The following is a 21266-nucleotide window of genomic DNA, read 5'->3' as shown; positions in this document are numbered from 1 at the left end:
TGGAATATAATATGTTTGAGCTGTTACAATGTAATAGATGGTTTTGAATGTCACTTCTGGATTTTGCAAAATATAATAAAAGGATATCAGCATATACATCTAATGCAGAAGACGTGTTGGTATTCTTTAATAAAGGGCTTTTTCTTATGTTTATTGCAAATCGTTCAATTGCCAAAGCAAACAATTGTGGTATAGTGAAATATGGCTTATGCTTGTAATGGAAAAATATTCACACCAAGGTCATTCACAAAAGAAGCACCAAAAAGGAGTAGGTATTTAGAAATTTGGCCACTGTTTTTAAGTTTATTCAAAGGAGAAGAGCTCTCCAACCAGCAAGCCAGAATCTTTAGCTAGGCATCGTGAATATTAATCTGATTCTCAATAAGTAATTTCTAATGTGGTATGTTTATATTTTATTGTAACTTGATCTTAATAAAAAGTCCAAAATTAGTATGCCTCAGTTCCAGTTATGTTTACAGAACATATTTGACATTATATGGGAAAGGAATTTAGAAATCACCAAAACCATAGTACTGTATTAGGTTTTAGACTATTTTAAAAATAATTTTGTTTTGTTAATTTATTTAATGTTTATCAATCATTTCCATGAATACCTGGCAGTCAAATAACCACCAACTATTGTTAATTATGTTAATGATAAATGTGTTGAAAGAAGAGTATTAGGCAATTACAATTATTCTTAGCTGTTGTTACTTCTAATACTGTAGCACCTAAAAGTACCCTAACTAACATTGGGTCTCACTTGTGTTAGGTACTGTACATAGTCCCTGCCTAATGAGAATACAATTTAAATAAGGACATGAAAGAAGACAGAGTGATGTGCCAAAATACACACAGCAGATCAGTGGCTGAGTTGGGAATAGACTCCAATCCACCTCCTGAAACACATTGCTCCTCTAAATGAACAGACTATCAGTTTATCCATAGTAAATAGATTAATCAATTAATTCTTGCAATATTTTTCAGGTGCGTTTAGTAATTGCTGAAAAAGCACTGAAGTGTGAAGAACATGATGTAAGTTTACCCTTGAGTGAACACAATGAACCTTGGTTTATGCGTTTAAACTCATCTGGAGAAGTGCCTGTTCTTATCCATGGAGAAAATATTATTTGTGAGGCCACACAAATTATTGATTATCTTGAAGAGACATTTGTGAATGGTAATGACAATTTTTTGGAGTTTATATGATTTTTAATGCAGTACTTGTATGTCTCTGTATAGAGTTTTGTCCATATCTGTAAAAGGTTTCCCATTCTCCAAGCAAACCGATTTCACTGAAAATACTTTAACATCTATTTGGTAATACAATTGACATTATAATAACTTTTCTTAATGAGGTCAGTGATATGATAATTCTTTGCTATGCTAATTGTGTAGTGAGGACTAATATAAAATAACTTCAATGCAAAATGATTGTCATTTTTGGTAAGAACATCTTATACAAAACTGGTGCAGTTTCCTGGATAATTCCAGAGTATTTTTTTTTTAATTATACACTGTAAGAAAAAGAGTGGTGTATGTATATGTGGTATGTGCGTACAGGCACATATGAGTGCACACACATAAATGGAATAAGGAGACAGAGTGGAAATAATAAACTATGGTCATAAGAAAGGAATAATGGCATACATTGACTTTTTCATAAAACTTGTCATTATTAGGAAAAGACAGGATCAGTTTTTAAAGTAAACATTTTTTTGCCTGTGCATAGAAAATATTTCTTGGGATGAAGTGCAGAAGCAACCTTTTGTATTGGTGTTGTCTAGTTAGGGCTCTATATGCTATATCTCTAACTGGTAAATGTAGTTGGTTGCAAGGATAAAATGATCGTGCAATGGACTTTAGAGATTTGCATAGCAGTAAGAACATGTATGTCACTATTAGCAGTTCAGCACCTGCTGAATTAATTGCTAATTGCTTGCCTTTTGGTCAGGTAATGATTGTCTGGAAGAAATAGAGAAGTGGGTAAATTGAAGAACGCTAACAATCTGTGGCATACAAATATAAATGGAGTGTTAATGCTGCTGGAAAATGGAATTCTTTAAAATATATTTAAAATGATTAATGTAACTTCATAGAATCCTAGGGCTGGAAGAGACCTCATGCCCAAAGCAGGACCAACCCCAACTAAATCATTCCAGCTAGGGCTTTGTCAAGCCAAGACTTAAAAACCTCTAGGGATGGAGATTCCACCACCTCCCTAGGTAACCCTTTCCAGTACCATGCTCCTAGTGAAATAGTTTTCCCTAATATCCAATCTAGACCTTCCCCACTGTAACTGGAGATTCGTAGGTCGAGTGGTCCAGCCTCCTAATAATTTTGGTTGCCCTCTGCTGGATCCTCTCCAATGTGTCCACATCCTTTCTGTAGTGGATGTATTCCAGAATTGGATGCAGTATTCCAGATGTGGCCTCACTAGTACCGAATAAAGGGAAATAATCACTTCACTAGATCATCTGGCAATGCTCCTCCTAATGCACCCTAATATGCCATTAGCCTTCTTGGCTACCAGGGCACACTGTTGACTCATATCCAGCTTCTCATCCACTGTACCCCCAGGTCCTTTTCTTCTGAACTGCTACCTAGCCAGTTGGTCCCCAGCCTATAACAATGCTTGGGATTCTTCTGTCCCAAGTGCAGGACTCTGCACTTGTCCTTGTTGAACCTCATCAGATTTCTTTTGGACCAGTCCTCTAATCTGTCTAGGTCACTTTGGACCCTATCCCTGCCCTTCAACGTATCTCTTCTCCTAGCTTAGTGTCATATGCAAACTTGCTGAAGGCGCAATCCATCCCCTCATCCAGGTTATTAATGAAGATGTTGAATAAAACCGGCTGTAGAACTGATCCTTGGGGCACTCCACTTGATACCGACCTCCAACCAGACATTGAGCCATAGATCACTACCTGTTGGGCCCGACAATCTAGCCAGCTTTCTATCCACCTTACAGTTCATTTATCCAATCCATATTTCCTTAACTTGCTGGCAAGAATATTGTGGGAGACCTTATCAAAAGCTTTGCTAAAGTCAAGGTACAGTAAAACTCCAATTGTCCGGCATCCAGTGGTCCGGCACTCCTGATAGTCCGGCACCAACTGGAACCCGGAAGTGCTCCGGCCAGCCAGACAATTGGAACTGCTCCACGCCGCTTCCCCAAGTCCGCCGCTGATGCTGCTGAAACTGACCAGCAGCGGACTTGAGGACGCTGCAGAGCAGAGCAGCTGGGGTGCTGCCGGGCGCCATGAGACCAACCTGGCAGCATCCCGGCTGCTCTGCTCTGCAGCTTCCCCAAGTCCGCCGCTTGTCAGTTTCAGCAGCGGCAGCTGTGGACTTGGGGAAGCAGCGCAGAGCAGAGCAGCTGGGGTGCTGCTGGGTGCAAACAGGGGGGTGAGGGGTGCCCCTTACCCCCGTGCTCAGCGATGACTATTTCAGTCTGGGAGGTGGGGAGCCCGCTCCGCTCCCCTCCTGGAAACTCTTGGCGGCGGCGCAGGGCTTTCCCCGCCTTCCTGCAAAATGGTGGAGGGTTCTCCCCTCGCCACGCCATTCCCTGCCCAGCCCCTAGACGCAGTGCGGGTCCAGCAGACCCGTCACAGCCCGCCCCCCGGAGTAACTCCCAATACTCCGGCATATCCGATAATCCATCACCACCTAGGTCCCAAAGGTGCCGGATTATCGGAAGTCTACTGTATATCACATCCACTGACTTCCCCATGTCCACAGAGGCAGTTACCTCATCATATTAAATTACCATTTTATAATGGCTTTTTGAATCAATGGAATACCTTCTTTTCAATGGGCCTTTGAGATGTTTGTTGTATATCAATAGATAGTGACATTGCTAGAAATGTAAAAAAAAAAAATTATTCTGCTGAAACTGCTTGAATATAATATTCTGTGTAGCAGATTCTCTGGTCTGCTTTGGTCTCTTTAATTACATGGTTAAGTAGATTGGTATGGGATTACTCAGGTGCTGAAAACTAAGCATGCAGTTAAGTGCTTTGTTGAACTTGAATCAAGGTGGAAAAAATCACCTAATTGTGAGGATTTCACTCACTAACCATGTCATTTGCTATATAGGCACAATTGAACTAACATTCATAAAATGACTTTTATCATATTTATCATAATATCATCATTTCACATGTCATATAGCACTTCCTAATTTTTAAAAATATATCCTAAATAAATATATTTCAGAGAAGACACCAAGATTAATACCAGAAGAAGGAAGCATGTATTACCCAAGAGTGCAACATTATAGAGAGCTCTTGGACTCCTTGCCTATGGATGCCTACACACATGGCTGCATTTTACACCCAGAATTAACAGTGGATTCCATGATTCCAGCTTATGCAACAACTAGAATTCGCAGTACGTAGTGAATGTCAACTGAAAAATATTACTGTTTAGCAGATCTTGCATACTTGGTTCTAAAATGTTTTATATTTAAAAATCCCTGAAACCTGAATAAGAATATGGTTCAAAAATGTGCTTAAAACATAAACAATTCACACTTACATACTGTTAATGACAAATACGTTTAATTAATGGTTCCCCTAGTAAGGCCTGTCAATATCTGGGAGCAGCTAGGTACTCAGCAGTTTTGAAAATCAACTCACTTAATAAAGTGGATTTATTGGCCTAGTCTTAAGCACTCGTTGAAAATATTAGCTCTTTAAAATGAAGGTTAAATTTTTCAAGTGTGTATGTTACTTATGAATACATAGGCTTCTAAGTAATTTAGGTACCTTTAAACATTTTATCAAGTTACACAAAATCAGGATTTTAGGAAACTTCAGTTCCATTCTTCCAATGTTGCTCAACATTCAGTCATAAGGACAGGAAATACTTCTGATTATACCAGTTTTGCGGGCTGAAAGAGGAGTACATTCATCAAGGTTTTTGGTTTAGAATGAATTTGTCCTTTGCCATATTAGGCTGGTAATAATTCCCCTCCCCTTCCAAATTGCACTTTCTTTCTCGTCTGAATTTATTTAGCTTCATCACCAACCAAATAAAATATCTGGATCACAGCTAGTGTCTCTTGTGATCACCACCCTATTTGACATCAATAGAGCAATGAGCATACCTCTGAAAGCAGAATCTAGCCCTCTATGTGTCTTTAATTGGGTCTTTCCTCCTCCTCTGGTTTGGAGGGAAACCATACTGCCTCATTCTTCTGTTGAAATCATTGACTTGTATTTGAGGGAAGCAAGACAGAGGCACTAGGGTCCCGACTGTCCCACTGGGCTAAACTTCCCCTGACAGTCAATGTTCTTTGACTGCCTTTGGTAGGAAATGGGTTCTCTCTGGCCCCAGGCCTGGGGCAGTATGCCCATAACCTAGAGTCTGTTAGAGGATGGGTCCTGGTTGGAGGGCACAGCAAACACTCAAGCCTCTTGACTTGATGAGAGGCTGCCACTGCAACATGACGACCTCGGTCCAGATGTTGCTGCCCCTGGTCACTTCCGCCCTTGCCCTCGGGGTGTACCCGTGGCCTGGAGATGTCTTCCGTCTTCTCAGAATATGTGGCTTATGGCAGTCAGATGAGGTCTGCAGCATGCACAGGCTCCTCAATAGGCAGGGCCATTGCAAAGTCTGCTGTTTGGAGTGAGTAGGACACATCTGCTTCCCTCAGTGTCGGACTCCCAACTGAGCCAGAGACTTCACCTTTTATATCTTCATCTTCTTGTTTTCCACTTCTGATGGCCGGGCTGAGGCAGGGCTGGCTCCACCAACTTGGCAATGGAGGGAGGTTCCTCCTGTTCTGGGTCATAGGAAAAACATGTCTCCTCACTACGGTGTTGTTTTAACTTTACAATCTTAGTCATTTTAAATTATATTTTTCTTCAAAGTTTGGAAAATATGGAAAAAGGAAATTTCCTTTTTGGAGTAGCTGTAGGGTTAATTCTGTTAACTATAGGAAAGGATAGCAGTGCTGTTTGTGCTTCTTATACACCGATAGTAGTGGGATTTCATAATTTTAATTTTTCTTTATCTCGCTGATTTAGGTTTATAAAACAATGTACTTATTTTGCCTGTAGGCTGCACTCATAGTGACTGCACCAAACAGATACAGCTAAGAAAATATATTCTTTCTATATGTAGAAATGTACAATGACAGCAGAACATCTATTAAAATAATGGACCTGACTCCCTCTCTATGACACTAATGTAATGAACAATAGCCTCATTGAAGTCAGTGAAGTTTCACTAACATAAAACTTGTGTGAGAGGAGAATATGGCTGCATTTTTGTAGGAAAAATACATTTATAGTTGCACCAAGGAGCAAAAAGGATAAGCTACTTGGGTTCAACATGCACATATTTTTTTTTTAAAGATCAGTTTGCACCAAAATCATGGATCTGCACAATCCAGATTTTATCCATAGATTTTGCCATTTAGATGAATTTCTGATTCCTAATATATATATTGCAAGGGTAGAGAGAAACCAATATGGTCATCTAGTCTGACTTCTGCATAACATAGGACATAAGACTTCATTGACTAAAAATTCTGCATCAAGTCCAATACTGTGGTTCGATTAAGAACATATATATTGGAAAAACATACAATGGTGATTTAAAATTTTCCATTGAGTAGAGAATCTACCATAGTCCTTGGTTATTCCAGTGGTTTATTAGAATCAGTGATGAAAATTGCATCTTATTTCTGATTTTCAAAATCATTGCTTCCCAAGCTAGACTCCCTCATTTGGTAAGTATGGCCTTCAGTCTTTTTTTCTAGATGTAGGACTTTACATTTGACCATATTGAAATGCATATTGTTTGTTTCATTGCTTTATCAGTAATACCTTCATGTTTTCTTCCAGATCACTCATTAAAAAATATAAATATCATAGGGTATGTCTAGACTACATGCCTCTGCCGACAGAGGCATATAAATTAGACTACCCAACATAGTCAAGAAAGCGGGGATTTAAATATCCCCCGCTTCATTAAAATAAAAATGGCCGCCACACTGTGCCGGCTCAGCTGATCGTCGGCACAGCGCGGCAGTCAAGACACGGATTGGTCGACAGGGAATGCCTTTGTCGACCGCTCCTGTAAACCTCATTTCACGAGGCATAAGGGAGCGGTCGACAAAGGCATTCCCTGTCGATCAATCTGCGTCTTGATTGCTGTGCTGTGCCGACGATCAGCTGAGCCGGCACAGTGTGGCGGCCATTTTTATTTTAACGAAGCAGGGGATATTTAAATCCCCGCTTTCTTGACTATGTTGGGTAGTCTAATTTACATGCCTCTGTCGGCAGAGGCATGTAGTCTAGACACACCCGTAGGGCCCAGAAGCTAATCTCTGGGACCTCAATAGAAATACAGCTGTTTAATGATGATTCATCCTTTATAATTAAATTTGGAGGTTTATTAAAATGACAAGTTTCTTTTCAGTTTTTCACACCATTTACTTAATTTTTGTGAATTAAAACATGAATCTAGCAAGTGATCTTATATTATTACTGTTTTTGTTTTATCATGCTAAATAGGTATCATAGTGAAATAAGACTTTCACAGCCATTTAAGATTAAGATTAAAGAATATATAAAGTAATGGGTCTTATTCTTTTCCTATACCAATTTTACTTCAAGCTAACTCCACAGATTTAGGCATAATCTGCCCTACAGAATTATGATGGCATAGCTGTTGGTTAGTAGTGACAAAGAATCACGCCTTCTAGTTGATAGAGCTATCTCAGGCAAAATTCCTGAGACAGATGAAGCTAAACTGACTATGTTGGCATATTTTATGTTGTTCGGAGGGGTGGTTTATCTAAGTTGGCAGAAGAACTCTTTTGGCTGAGTTATATACTGAATCTCTACTTTGGGGTCTCTTGTGGTTCAGCTCTACCAGCAAAACATTTGGATAGGCAAGCCCTTTGAGAGTTACACCTAATTTCCACTAGAGAATGTGAGAGAAACTCAAGCCCTACAAGTTCTGTTTGTTATTATTGAAGATCTTTGTGTTTAATAAAAACTCATTAACTCCAAGCCTAACTTTTGACATTATGGGTCTGTGCGTTGGTGGAATCCACTCCAAATAAACTATACACATGTTTAAAAATGAAAAAGTTGTCCCCTCTGTAATACAAATAAATAATAGTAATCTTCATTCATATTCCTTCTTTGCTATACGTGAGCAGAACCTTTTGCTATATTATCAATAAATATCTTGGCCAATAGTTTTTAAAGGAGGTGCTGATTATATGTGTCTCAAATTTTGACTAACTTGAGACACCTTGGACCAGATTTGTAAAGAGTATTTAGGCATCTAAAGATCAGATAGACACATATCTTTAGATGCATGAATACCTGGCCCTTCTGCCTAGATTTTTTTAAGAACTGCTCAGCACTCAGAACACCAGTGAAATCTAAAGGGAGCCGTGGATGCTCCAGGCTCAGGTGTCCAAACCTGAGCACCCAGAAACTTCTCACGCAACATTAGCAACCACTTCTGAAAACTTGGTGGCAAATATTTCTCAGGAACAAAGTGTAAGCATTTGCTGCAGAGCTGTAGCTGTTTGCTATGTTTGTTGCCATGTGTCATTGCCCTTTCCTTTTTGGTAATGGGTAACAAAGCAGATGTGTTTATTGAAAGAATAAATTAATAGATTCTCTAGTCCTTCATCCTTGCTCCCTGGAAGCAGGTGTTTAGTTTACAGAACCAATCACAAAACAGAGAGAAGAAAACGTTTTGGGTCCCCTTGTTAATTCACCACATCATTGCTCCGAACTGTGATATCTGTGAGCCAATTGACATGAAAACTTTATTAAAAAAACACTTGCCATTTAAAATTACATATTTCTTAATAATGTTTCACACTACTTACTTGTTATTTTTGTGGATTAAAACATGAATATAGTGGGTGATTTTATATAACTCCTGTTTCTGTTTTATCAGGCCAGATCGGTAACACAGAATCTGAACTAAAGAAGCTTGCAAAAGAAAATCCAGACCTCCAAGATGCTTATATAGCAAAACAGAAGCGCCTTAAAGTGAGTTAATTCACATTATCCCACAGCTATACTTACTCAACATCAATATCGGACTTCTGGAATTATGCTCAAACAAACTGTTTCTATTTCAGCTCTCATTACCAGTATGCTCGTTCAGGGAGACAGCCCTCGAAAACATTGAGCATCTAGCAGAACACTGCAATGTATGCTTAATTTAAAGCACCGTTATGTCCCATTAACTGCAAAGTTAAGCATGTGTGTGAGTGCTTTGCTGGACTGAGGCGAGAGTGCAGGATTAAGTACTCACAAAGTATCTCCATTCTGTAAAAAAAGTTTTTCTTCTCCTGTTATTTGAGTTGCCACTACGACGTATATTGCCAATAATTTCCACTTGGCTTTTAACTGAGATGGGAAAATGTGCATATTTTCATAATCCCCAAATTAATCTTCTTCCAAAAGCACTGTAACTATAATATATTTGTATGCTTGTTTAAAACTATAATCTGTGTATATCTGCAGTCTAAACTATTGGACCATGATAATATAAAGTACCTGAAGAAAATACTTGATGAATTGGAAAAAGTTTTGGATCAGGTTGAAACTGAGTTACAAAGGAGAAATGAAGAAACACCAGGTAAGGGATTATTCCCGTTTAATTCTATGGACAGTTATGTTTGGCACAAGTGATTCATACAGCTAATAATATTTGTTTAGTATGATATTTTTTATGCATTAGCTTTAATTTATAGCATGCTAATGTCACTCAGCTTTCAATACATATTTAGTCTAATGCAATTTACTACCATTTGGAGCATGTATGCGTCCTTTTAAGTGTGCTTTAGGGAGCTTGTTCACACACATTTTCAGCATGATGTGCAGAACATCATGCCAAACTATTTAAAAAAACTTAAATTGCTTGAGACCCCCAATTCAGCATAGAAAGTTAATGCCTAACTTTAAACATCAGTAGTCTTTCATTAACACAAAAACTACTTTCTTATATATAATCTGTTTCTGTAACTTCCACTCCAATTCATCCGATGAAGTGGGCTTTATCCATGAAACTTATACCCGAGTAAATATGTTAGGGTATGTCTACTGTTTCGAAATAACAGATGCTGTTAAGACGTGGTTATTTCGAGAGAAAACCCTTCTCTTGAAATAACTGTTAAACCTCATTGTATGAGCAATAAAGATTATTTCGAGAGAAGGGATTTTCCTCGAAATAACTGCATCTTAATAGCATCCGTTCTTTCGAAATAGCGCCATAATGCGATTATGCAAATGAAATGCAGGATATTTAAATCCTGTCTTCATTTGTAATTTTGAATGTCTTTATTTGCATTCCTCTCTCAAAAGAGGGTGCAAGTGTAGACATACCCTTAGTCTCTATGGTGCCACATGACTCCTCATTGCTTTTTTAATAGTCCTCTAAAGAGAGCTCATTCTTCATGTTCATCTAGAGTCTGATCAAACTCCCGCAGACCTCAGTGGAAGCCTTTCCTCTGATCTCATTGGGAGCTGGATCAAGCCATCTATCCTTCACTCTTCTACTGAAACCACCAATAAGGATTCAAGTTAGCATCAACTGTGTTTTGAAGTGAACTACTACTAATTGAGAACAGAACTCAGACCACTAAGTCACTTCACTTAAATAGCAAACCAGCTTCAGATGGTAACAGTTATTAGTCCCTATCAATATAAGCTGGATTAAAATCAATGAATGATACAGTAGTGAATAAATATTTTGGCCAAATTCTGTACTGCCGTAGAAGGTTGATAAGAGGCTTTGCTAGGCCCTGAGAAGTGCTTATTCTGGGCCCCAAGAAGGGGTGGGACTTTGGGCAGCAGGGACAGGACTGGAGGCTAGTCTCCCCCAGCCAGTCCTTCAGTGCTGCCAGGGCCACAGAGCTTGCCAGCTGTCTACATTGGCCACTTGAATTTGCGCAAGAACACTGACGATCTAATGTAAGATTGTCAGTGTTCTTGCGCAAATACTATGATGCTCCCACTCAGGGATAAGCCCTCTTGCACAAATGCTTTTGCGCAAGAGGGCCAGTGTAGACAGGTAAAAACTGTTTTGTGCAAAAAAGCCCCAGTGGCGAAAATGGCAATCGGGGCTTTCTTACGCAAAAACACGTCTAGATTGGCCTGGACGCTTTTCCGCAAAAAGTGCTTTTGCGCAAAAGCATCCGTGCCAATCTAGATGCTCTTTTCCGCAAATGCTTTTAATGGAAAAACTTTTCCGTTAAAAGCATTTGCGGAAAATCATGCCAGTCTAGACGCAGCCTCACTGTTTAAAAAAATGCCTTATTTCTATTTTGAATGTGTTTATATCTTCCAGTCTCTGGTTCTTGTTACTACTACTACATTAAAGAGCCCTATAGTGTGGGGTATTTTCTCCCTGTGAATGTACTTACACAACACAATGAAATCATCTCTGTCTGTCTCTGACCTTCTATTCCTTTCTTTTACTAGTTCAGTCTCTCCCTCCCTCTTAGTCTTCCTTACACAGGTATCCTTCTCACACAGTTATCTGCTTAGATTTTTCCCCTTTATTCTCCTGCTGTAAGGATTAACTTTCATATCTGTCTGCAGCTGCACAGAAAGGATTCCCTCCCTGTATTGGTCTCTCTCCCTAGCCTTCTAGGTATAACGACAGGTTTCCCTGGATCTGAGAGCTTATACTAATTTTGCTTTGGAAAATGCAGCAGAGAGCAGTATGTTTCCACTTGAGATCTAAGCAGACTGTAACTTGCTGACTGGACCATGGGAGAGAGGGCAGTTATGAGGCTCATAGTTAAAATGTTATTCCAGAAAAAAGAATAGTCAAATCTTAAAAATATCTGGGTAGGCCATGGGTCAATTCAGAGCTCCTCTAATGGCTTGATCAACAGGTTAATTTTCTGTTGCTTGGAAAATTTTCATCCAATGTAAGCAGCTCCTGTTTGAGTTTTTTTTTTTCTCTAAATAGAATAATACAAACAAAATGACACTCTTCAGGCCTTTGTCAAGGAACCTGTAGCCTTTGCTAGAATTCAGCAAAAGATGAAAACTGGGTTTTTTCCTTCCCTTCACCTCTGTTCAATTAATTTAGTCTTAGAAAATGTAATTGGGAGCAAAAATTGGTTTTAAATCACAAAACTCATGTGTGGATCTTACTGGGCAGAAGGCAGATGGACTCTGCAGCTTTGTATACACTATGGATAGGGATTGGAGAAGGAAGTTGGCTATTAAAATCTGATTTTCAATTTTCAAAGTGTTACTGTTGTTTATGAATCTTTGTTATGTACTACAGGTTGAACCTCTCAAGTCAGGCATCCTTGGAACCTGACTGGTGCTGAACCAGAGAATTTGCAGAACCACGGGAGGTCAATATTGTCTAGTAGCATTACGAACACTTCCACTACTTACTGGGCTCTTAGAAGACATATAAGGGTAAATTTGAGCTAAATAACAGCACAGAACACTGAGAGCCAGGACTTGTGGTTGTAAAGAAACTTCATGGGACTGCAGGGAACTTGGCCACACCCATGATAAGTGAACATCTGGCTAACTAAAATCATGCCGGACCGCAGATGTTGTTGGACCAGAGTGTGCCAGATTAGGGAGGTTCAAGCTGTAGCAGTAAACACACAGACTAGACCAGGCAACTTTCCACTTATCCTTGCACTTTGTTAGCTCTTAATTCTTCATGTGTTTGTCTCCAATTAGAAGATGGACAGCAGCCTTGGTTGTGTGGCGAATTCTTTAGTTTGGCAGATGTATCACTTGCTGTTACATTACATCGCTTGAAGTTTCTGGGATTTTCAAGAAGAAACTGGGGAAATGGAAAACGACCAAACTTGGAAACCTATTATGAACGTGTTTTGAAGAGAAAAACATTTAACAAGGTTTTAGGACACGTCAACAACATATTAATCTCAGCAGTTCTGCCAACTGCATTTCGGGTGGCCAAGAAAAGGGCACCAAGAGTTCTTGGCACAACCGTTTTGGTTGGCTTGCTAGCAGGAATGGGTTATTTTGCTTTTACCTGTCTTCGGAAGAGATTTGTCAACATGATGTTATCAATTAGAACAAGACAACATTTTTAGACTTCGATTTGCCTGATTGCAGGGGACATCTCTAACCCCCTGGAAAATTTCTAAGATAAATGTATATGAAAGATTTATGGACCAGAACATTGTCACGGGATAATAGTTTCCTACAGTTGCATAAATTTATGGGAATGCTAAGATACTGGTGGATATTAAATTTTGAAGGGACAATAAAGAAATAAAATATGTACTTTTCAAATAAGGATCTATAGATCCCATGACAATGCTTTGTTGGAAGAATCATTGTTCCAGTCGTTTACCAAATGACTGATGTAATCTTAGAACTTTTATTCACTAGCTATTCCTTCAGCAATGTAGCAGGTGCTCAGTGTGGGTGAAATTCATCTGTATGCAGAGGATCAGCACAAGTCCTAAGTTCTACTTGAGCTTTAAAAACAGGATTTAAGTAGGACTCAAGTGGCCCAGAGCCATTGTGTCTGTTCTCTGCATGAGAGTGACGTTTAACAAGTGTAACTCCCATTGGTTTGCAAGGGGATCATTGTGATTGGCTTGGAAAATAGGGCCATGGTTTCATATGGTGGTTCACACAGTAGCATGAATTTCATGTATTAGGGAAAATACCTGAAATTTATGTGAAAATCAGCTATTTTGGGTAGATACTGAGAGGTTTTTCAAAGGCATAACTGGCAGGTAGGCTCTCAACTTCACTGAAGTTCAAGCTCTGCATTTCCTCTTGTCCCTTTGAAAATCCCCTGCATGGCCTGTGTGTATGTAACTCACCCATCCACTGGGTGTGGTTCACTGTCCCATGTAGTGGCACTTAGACCACTTACAGAGAGAGAGAGAGAGAGAGTTAGTTGGTTCTACAGCCTTAGCTGAAAGCCTGCTAGATATTAGCTCAAGCTGTAGAGGCTCATGCATTAAGCTCCAGAGATCCCAGGTTTGTTGCATTACATGTACTCAAATACCCAAGGTATGTAGGCAAATTGGTTATTTTTGCCAAGTTAGGTGAGTGTGATTGTATGTAAATAAATGCATGCACCTCTTTGTGAAAATATTGCCTATTAGTGCCACAGCATGTCAGAAAATATCCTATGTATTATAAATAGTTTTTATGAGTAAGATTTTCTGAGGATAGCTTCATGTTTGTTTTTATTATTAAAAAAGGGTCAACCATCCATCAGGTTTGACTGGTTAATATAGAGATTCAAAATAGTGTAATTCTCCAGCATGGTCAGTTTATTTACTGAGAGATTACAACTTCTTGAAAATGAATAAAAATTATTTGTACAACCTGGGAATAGGAAATTTGTATTACAGTTTCTTTCATGAAGCTACAGTTTGGATTTGAAGAAACAGTGTAAATAACACAGATGCTCTAATCCAGTTAACCAGTCAGTGACTATTGATGGATGTATTGTTCAACCTGAACCCAGCTCCCTGTCATTTCAGTGGCAGTTGTGCACTTATAAGGTCAGTTTTTGTACATACGTCAGCATCCTGACAGGAAGCACGTAAGTCTGACCTTGCAAGATTTCTAGCTCATTTGTGATGCTCCAGAATGTTTCAAGCATTTTGGGTATCTCTCAACCATTAGTATATCGGTAACTTAATAGGAAAAATGTTATTGTAATATCTAGTAGTGGTCCTGAATCAAACTCCTAGATCTCATTGCTCACAAACTGTAGTACAGTTCTGATCTAGACATGGTTGCTGTGGTCTGTCTAATAATGTCTGGTTGCTCTCTAATGGTCATTGAAATGAGCAGATGCAGATTTTACATGGATTATTTTGCTGTCAAGAAGATGTTGAAATGAAAAATTTGTTAGTTGAACATTGCTGATGATAATTTAACAGAGTGTTAAGTGTATAACAAAAGATGGCACAAATCTTACTGCTGCTTTTCATTAGTAAGAAACATTCATACATAGGAAACAATGCTTTTGTTTGTCTGTAGATGGTAAAAGACAGTTTCATATAAGTCAATTTAATGACTCAGATTTTTTGACATCTTGATAAACCGAATGTGCAGTTTTTAAAACCTTAACATCTCAAGAGTATTTAATCCAGTAACACTGTTAATTTTTTGTTAACTTTAATTTACTCTTGCTTCATTGGATTTTGCAGTGCATCTACATTTAATGTGTAGCTGGCAAATTCCGCAAAATAATATGCCTTACAAAAATCCTATAATCAGATGTTTCAGTAGCATATCACATTCTGAAGAGATTGAAAGTTTAACATTAAAATATCTGTTCAAGATTTTAAAATTAACATAATTGAAATACGGACTATGCAGAATGAATTTCACTTTCTTCCCCTGCATTTTAAATCTATAAAGTTGCCTTCCTAGAGAAATGTTTTCTATTAGCACAAGTGTCCAGTCCACACTACCAATTTATGTGTATGCTTTGAAGAAGACTAATGATTGGTCAGGCTGTACAGTTTCACTTGGTATGATTCTTGACCTTCTGTGCATGTGAGATTACTCACATTCATTGCCTGCCAATGGCAGCACATGCTGCTGGGAAGCCCTGAAATAACCACCAGATGTCAGTGCTTTGTTAGGCCTGCACTTTGAGAATCCAGTTGGATTTCAATTTGAAATGCTCTCAAATTAAATGGTTCTGCTCTCAGACTGAGACAGAGGGAATAGCCTCCTCATAGGAGCTAGTGTGATTAAAAATGGTGTGACACAAATTATTCTTCTTGCGATTTCAAACTGTTTTCCAACCTGGAATATTTATGGAATGACACAGTTTCTATAGTAATATGTATGGGATTATATAACTTGTGTATATAATTTGTGATTGTCTACCAGGGCAGAGTTTAAACAACACTTCAAATTAACATGAAGAAGAGAAACATGCTATGTGAACACTTTATGGATAACACTATTCAGTCTCAGAGGGGTAGCCATATTTGTCTGTAACTTTAAAAACAACTAGTAGTCTAGTGGCACCTTCAAGACTTGACTTAAAAATATATAGTATAATGAGCTTTTGTGAGCAAATCCCACTTCTTCAGATGACCTTGAGTGGAGAAAAAAACTAGCTAGAGAATATGTCTGTTACTAAAACTGTAATTATAAGGCTTTTGTTGGCCTTATAATTAACTACTTGATAGGCTACTCATTCTTACTGCTCTAAAGTGCTCTTCTTCGTGGGTGAAATTCACTCCTATTCAGAGGGCCACTAAAAGATCCATGACATCACTTAAGTCCTCAGTTTGTGGGATTTAAGAGAGCATTGACCTTGGTGTGAGGCTTGTGCACAGGGGCGAATTTCACCTTGTATTTGTTAAGTTGCTTGCCTTTTAGCCCAGTTTCTTCCCAGCAGTGCTTAGCACTGCTTCCTGTGACCATTTTGTAAATTGGATGCTCTCCTCCTTCGGTTTTTATATACTGTTGTCTCTCCATATGTCACACAGCTGATGCACAGCAGTATGCTAATATTTTTTTTTGTATCACATGCTTGTATGTGTGCTCACAACAATAAACACAGGACCTGAAATTGTGTTGTGGAGTAATGCATTTCCTTTGGTTTAACAAAACCCAGCACATTTGAGAAGCACAAGGTTTTCTTGTAAGGTAGAATTACTGAGGCAGGTGCTGTTCATGGTATTAAGCCAGATAAATTTACAGTTGACCTTTAATTCAGGATAAAGATGTGAATGAGTAGTCGACTATCCCAGTGGTGCTCAACCTTTTTTCATTCGCGACCCACAGAGCCGGGAAAACTTTTGTTGAGGGGAAAAAAAAAAGCTGGGAGCATTTTGTTGCGGCCCCTTTAATTTAAAGCGCCAGTCCATTACCCCCGCCCCTGCCTGGGTGCTGAGCCAGGAGGACAGCTGCAACCACCACGGGTTGCGCACTGCTGGACTATCCGACAAGCAAATGCTTATCGGATAGTCGACACACTAATTGACTAGTTGCTTCCCCCCCCTTGCTGCCTCTATAAGAAAGAGGCAGCAAGGGGGTGGGGAAAGAAGGGGGTGCTTCAAAGTGGCAGCGCCATGTGGAGCCCAGGACCAGACCCTAAGATCCACGCAGCTCTGCCTCTTTGAAACGTCGCATGTAGCAATGTTGGAGAATCCCCAGCTGACTCTGACCCCAGGCTCCATGTGGTGCTGCCGCTTTGAAACGCCACAGAGAACATGGGGCCAGCGAGGGACTGTTTGCTCCCTGCAGCGCTTTCGTCTTTGAAGTGTAGCAACAGCACCAGGGCTTCAAAGGCAGAGGCACCCTCATTGACTATTCAAGTAGCCCATAAATCTAAATTTAACATCCCTAATTCAAGAGAGAGTTGCATACTGAGTTTGTGCACATATGTGGTAGCAACATAGTTGCAATTACATTGCTTCTATTGGCTCTCTCATTGGCTTAGCCTATCTGATCTACTGAAGAGGGTCAGCAGAAAAATTAAAAGAACATTAAAATTGTGTTTCTTCATAAGGAGAGGCTGTATTTTGTATGCTCTGAGAGAATGAGAAAATTACTAACTTCCCTTTTAGGATCTGGACTGACAATCTTTGCTTACATTATAATTTGTACTACAGTGATGTTTAAAGGGCACCAGCTAAAACTTGGGTGCCTTTGTGCTAGGCATTGAATAAATAGAGATGAGTTCCTGCCCTGAGAAGCTTATACGCCAAATAGTCAAGATGAGAGGCAGGCACACAAAAGTGATGTGACTTGCCCAAGGTCACGTGGTAAATCAATACAGAACCATTCCTCCTGCTTCTCACGCCATCTCTTGCCAACATGAATAATTTATTATCACATTAATACATCCTATGGACCTCAGTGGAAATTGTTGATGTTCTGTAATGGCTACAGGTTTTCATCTTTTTATTTTTTAAGGGGCTTGAGTCTGGTTTTGCACTAGCAAACACTCACTAGTGCTGATGGCTCACTTCTCTTCCAGGGCACTGACAGTCAGAGGTAACAGCAGACCACAGTTGTGTGTCACCAGAAAGGGAAACCAAGGAAGAATGCCCCTAGGCCTGAAAGGGAGGTGCCACAAGTGACAAATCAGCAGAACAGCACTCCATGAAACGACTATACCAGAAAGTAGCAGAAGCCCTGTAGCCAGACAGGAATCCCCTTGTAACATCCATTTTTGCTTGCCTGGAGCATACAGGGCACACAGAGCAGAAGGCCCAGGCTGTGTGACCGTGAATGGCTATAAACAGAGATATGCCAATTGCTGACCAAGAGGCTGCCAAGGAGTGCCCTTGACTTAACCCATATTGATACGAACACACATCCATCCGCGGGGGGAGGAATCTCTCGCCCAGTAAAAAAAATGTCTAGTGCTCACAATTTAGTTATCTCTCTTGCAAGTGTAAATTAACTTGAAACTTGCTTGTAAGAACTGGCGCCACAAAACGGACCAGTAGAATTCGGCATCTTAGATAAGAAAGAGAATACGGGCCCCTAGGGGTATAAAGATAGGTCCAGCAGCGCATTCTCTTTGAGTGTCAATCTACCATCTATCTGCTGGTCGGGTTAGGTGTTTGATCTCCCGAGGTTCCAAGGGGACGCCCACCTCGTATTCGTCTTTCCTAGGAATTGAGAGACCGGCCCTGGCCTGACACGCTGGAGTCGAGAGGCACAGAAAGGGGTAAAAATTGTACCTGGATGTGGTCCTTTGTTTAAGTATATATATATATATATATAGACTTAGAGCTCTTTAAAGATTAAGCTGTCACTTGGTACCATTATTTCTATTTTCTATCTTTATTTTCTTTGTAACCATTTTTAAAATCTGTATTTGTTAGCATTTAAGAAATAGAGCAATAGCCATTGTAACCATATGCTTTTATAAGTCTTTTAATAAACCTGTAACTGTTTAAGCTTTAACCTGACTCCTTCAGTTGCTGTAACAGAACCAAGCACAATTTAAAAGAACTTCAGCCGGTCATAAAAAGGACAGACATAAGGAGAGCTTGGGCGTTTGGATCTGTGTCACTCCCAGGTGACAAGATCCGTTGGGGCACCTTTCCAGCCTTTCCCAGGCTGCCCGCTGCGAAAGAACCCCTGTGTTCTAGCAGTTAAAATCTAAGGTGTAATAAGCTCTTCCTATATATAACGGGGCGTCTGTTGGCCTGCTGGCCACCCTCTGCGACGGGACCCCGGTCCTAGCAGTAAAGACACGGACGTTAAACCTTTTCTCGGAAGCATACACACACACACTGCCCTGACCGTCGGCTGACAGAATTGGCGTAGTCGGCAGGATTGTGCTATTGGTTCAAATACAGCAGCATGAAGCCAGTCACGATTGACATGGATTTTAGCTGTATAGAAAAGGAGTTTGCCCGAGAGGGATGGGGCAACCCTAAGTGGGATAAAGAGATGTTAGGGAAAGGCGCTTGCATCTGGCTGTTACAGGGTGTGTGGCAAGCAGCCTGCTCTAGCTACTGGAACTTAGAAACAGTGCTGATAAAGGTGCAGAGAGAAAGATACGAACTCTTAGAGCAATGCCAGAACCTGGATACCCGGGTGCGAACCCTAAATAAGGACATGGAGCACCTACAGGAACGGCTCCTCCTGAAGCTAGAGAGGGGAAGGAGAAAGTAATTAATGGAGAAAAATGAGCTTTTGGAGCTGGCTTTAAAACTTTGCTAGCTCAAACCCCCGCTCTCCCGCCTTCCACTGTAACCAAGATAAAACAGTACCGCATTCCAGCCGAAGCTATGGCTCCGGTCTGTGAACTAATTAAAGATCTGGAAAAACGGGGAATCTTAATTTGTACCTACTCCCCGTATAATTTGCTCAGGAAGCATCCTCGATAGGAATGAACCCCCATCCACAAGGAAGCTCTGAGACAGCTGATAACGAGATACGCACTTATCAGTCTATAGGTTCGATTTACCCTAATGGGTCCCATTTCATTTGTACCTTACTGTGGGAAACACAGAGATGTCCTATGCCTTATGGCAAGAAGGAGAAACTGTACCCCGCCACCCCATACAGTTTGGCTCGAAGTTATGGCAGAGGTCATAGTTAAATTACACGCTTTATGAAAAGTGCTTCTGGCAGCCTACACAGCACTAAGAGAAACAAAGGAGCTAACCCAAGCTCAAGCCATAACACTTCACACTCCTCTCCCAATCATTAAGCCCATATTGGAAGGAAAGGAGTTGCCACCGGGAATAGCCCAAAGGAAAATTAAAGATTCTACTGAAACTTAATTAGTTAACTGCATAAAAGAATGAGCTCTATATATTGTAACTTTATTTTGTGGGTTTCAAATGAACTAGTTTTATTTTGTTTTGGATAATGTCCTCTTGCTTAAAATTGCAAACAGACAATGCACAAATTGGTTAGGGCTTCTGTTAAGAATTCAATTTTTAAGGTTAAATTTGCTCTCTAAGAAAACCAAGTTATTGTTTTAAGAATCCAAACTCTGAAACTTCACTGTGTCTATGTTCAAGGCTGAGTTGATAACACTTTTAGCTTGCTCTCAGATCCAAGGTTGTAAGTGGGTGCAGACTGCCTGTCTGTTCTGACGAGGTTTGAAACCAACTGTCCCTCATAAGTAAGCCTGGAACATTGTACATATGGTTCTTTTCAGGAAAATAAAAGCTTTTTGCTTGCAGGAACAGTAACTGGCCAACCAACACCTTGTGCTAAGGAGAAGCATTATAGCTTCACACATTAAGCCTGATCTGTGGTACAAGAGAGAAACTGAGGCATGCCACCGTTGGGGAGGGCTAGCAACTCTAGAGGTAATTCAAGGGAGTGGAAGGTCACGAGTACCGATGAAGCGCCCTTGTTCTCGTAAAGTTATAGCTCACTCGCCCATAGAAGTGGTAAGGAACTAGCTGTAACCGATTCCCCTAGCAGATCTTAGGCAGTATTTTAAGTTATAATAAGCCACCCCGATGGGGGTAGAGATGTTTTCTTGTCTTTCAGATCATCAGAAAGCGCTGGTGCCAGCTGAAGAAAAACAACAAACAACAACGACAAAAAACCATGGTTCTGTGTCATGACACAATAAGTTTGTGTTCTGTCCAAGTTTGTCTTGTGTGTCTTAATTGTAATACATATTGCAAATATTGTTGTGTGTAAGATAGTGTTTTAATGAAAGGATAATTTGAGTAAAGCAGAAGCATTAATTTAAACCATCAAAATTAATAATTAGGCCCAATCAATTGGCAACTTTAAAATTCAGTGAAAGGATAATAGTTTGGAAATTGTTTAGGCTAGGAG

General features: G+C 39.9%; 1 protein-coding gene across 1 annotated transcript in view; it reads left to right on the top strand.

Annotated features, from left to right (window-relative positions):
• The window catches only part of GDAP1 (ganglioside induced differentiation associated protein 1), a 74116-nt gene extending 57561 nt beyond the window's left edge, over window positions 1-16555 (top strand). Inside the window, exons 2-6 of the mRNA XM_006131568.4 lie at window positions 988-1180; window positions 4219-4392; window positions 8938-9032; window positions 9513-9627; window positions 12708-16555. Of these exons, the coding sequence (XP_006131630.2) occupies window positions 988-1180; window positions 4219-4392; window positions 8938-9032; window positions 9513-9627; window positions 12708-13087 (957 nt within the window). The 3' untranslated portion in view covers window positions 13088-16555. The remainder of the gene's footprint in view (window positions 1-987; window positions 1181-4218; window positions 4393-8937; window positions 9033-9512; window positions 9628-12707) is intronic.
• Window positions 16556-21266: the final 4711 nt, after the last annotated feature.

The sequence above is a fragment of the Pelodiscus sinensis genome, chromosome 2 (genome assembly GCF_049634645.1).
Source record: "Pelodiscus sinensis isolate JC-2024 chromosome 2, ASM4963464v1, whole genome shotgun sequence".
Lineage (NCBI taxonomy): Eukaryota > Metazoa > Chordata > Testudines > Trionychidae > Pelodiscus > Pelodiscus sinensis.
Note: the sequence above shows the minus strand (reverse complement) of the source record. Positions and strands in the feature narration are given on the sequence as shown.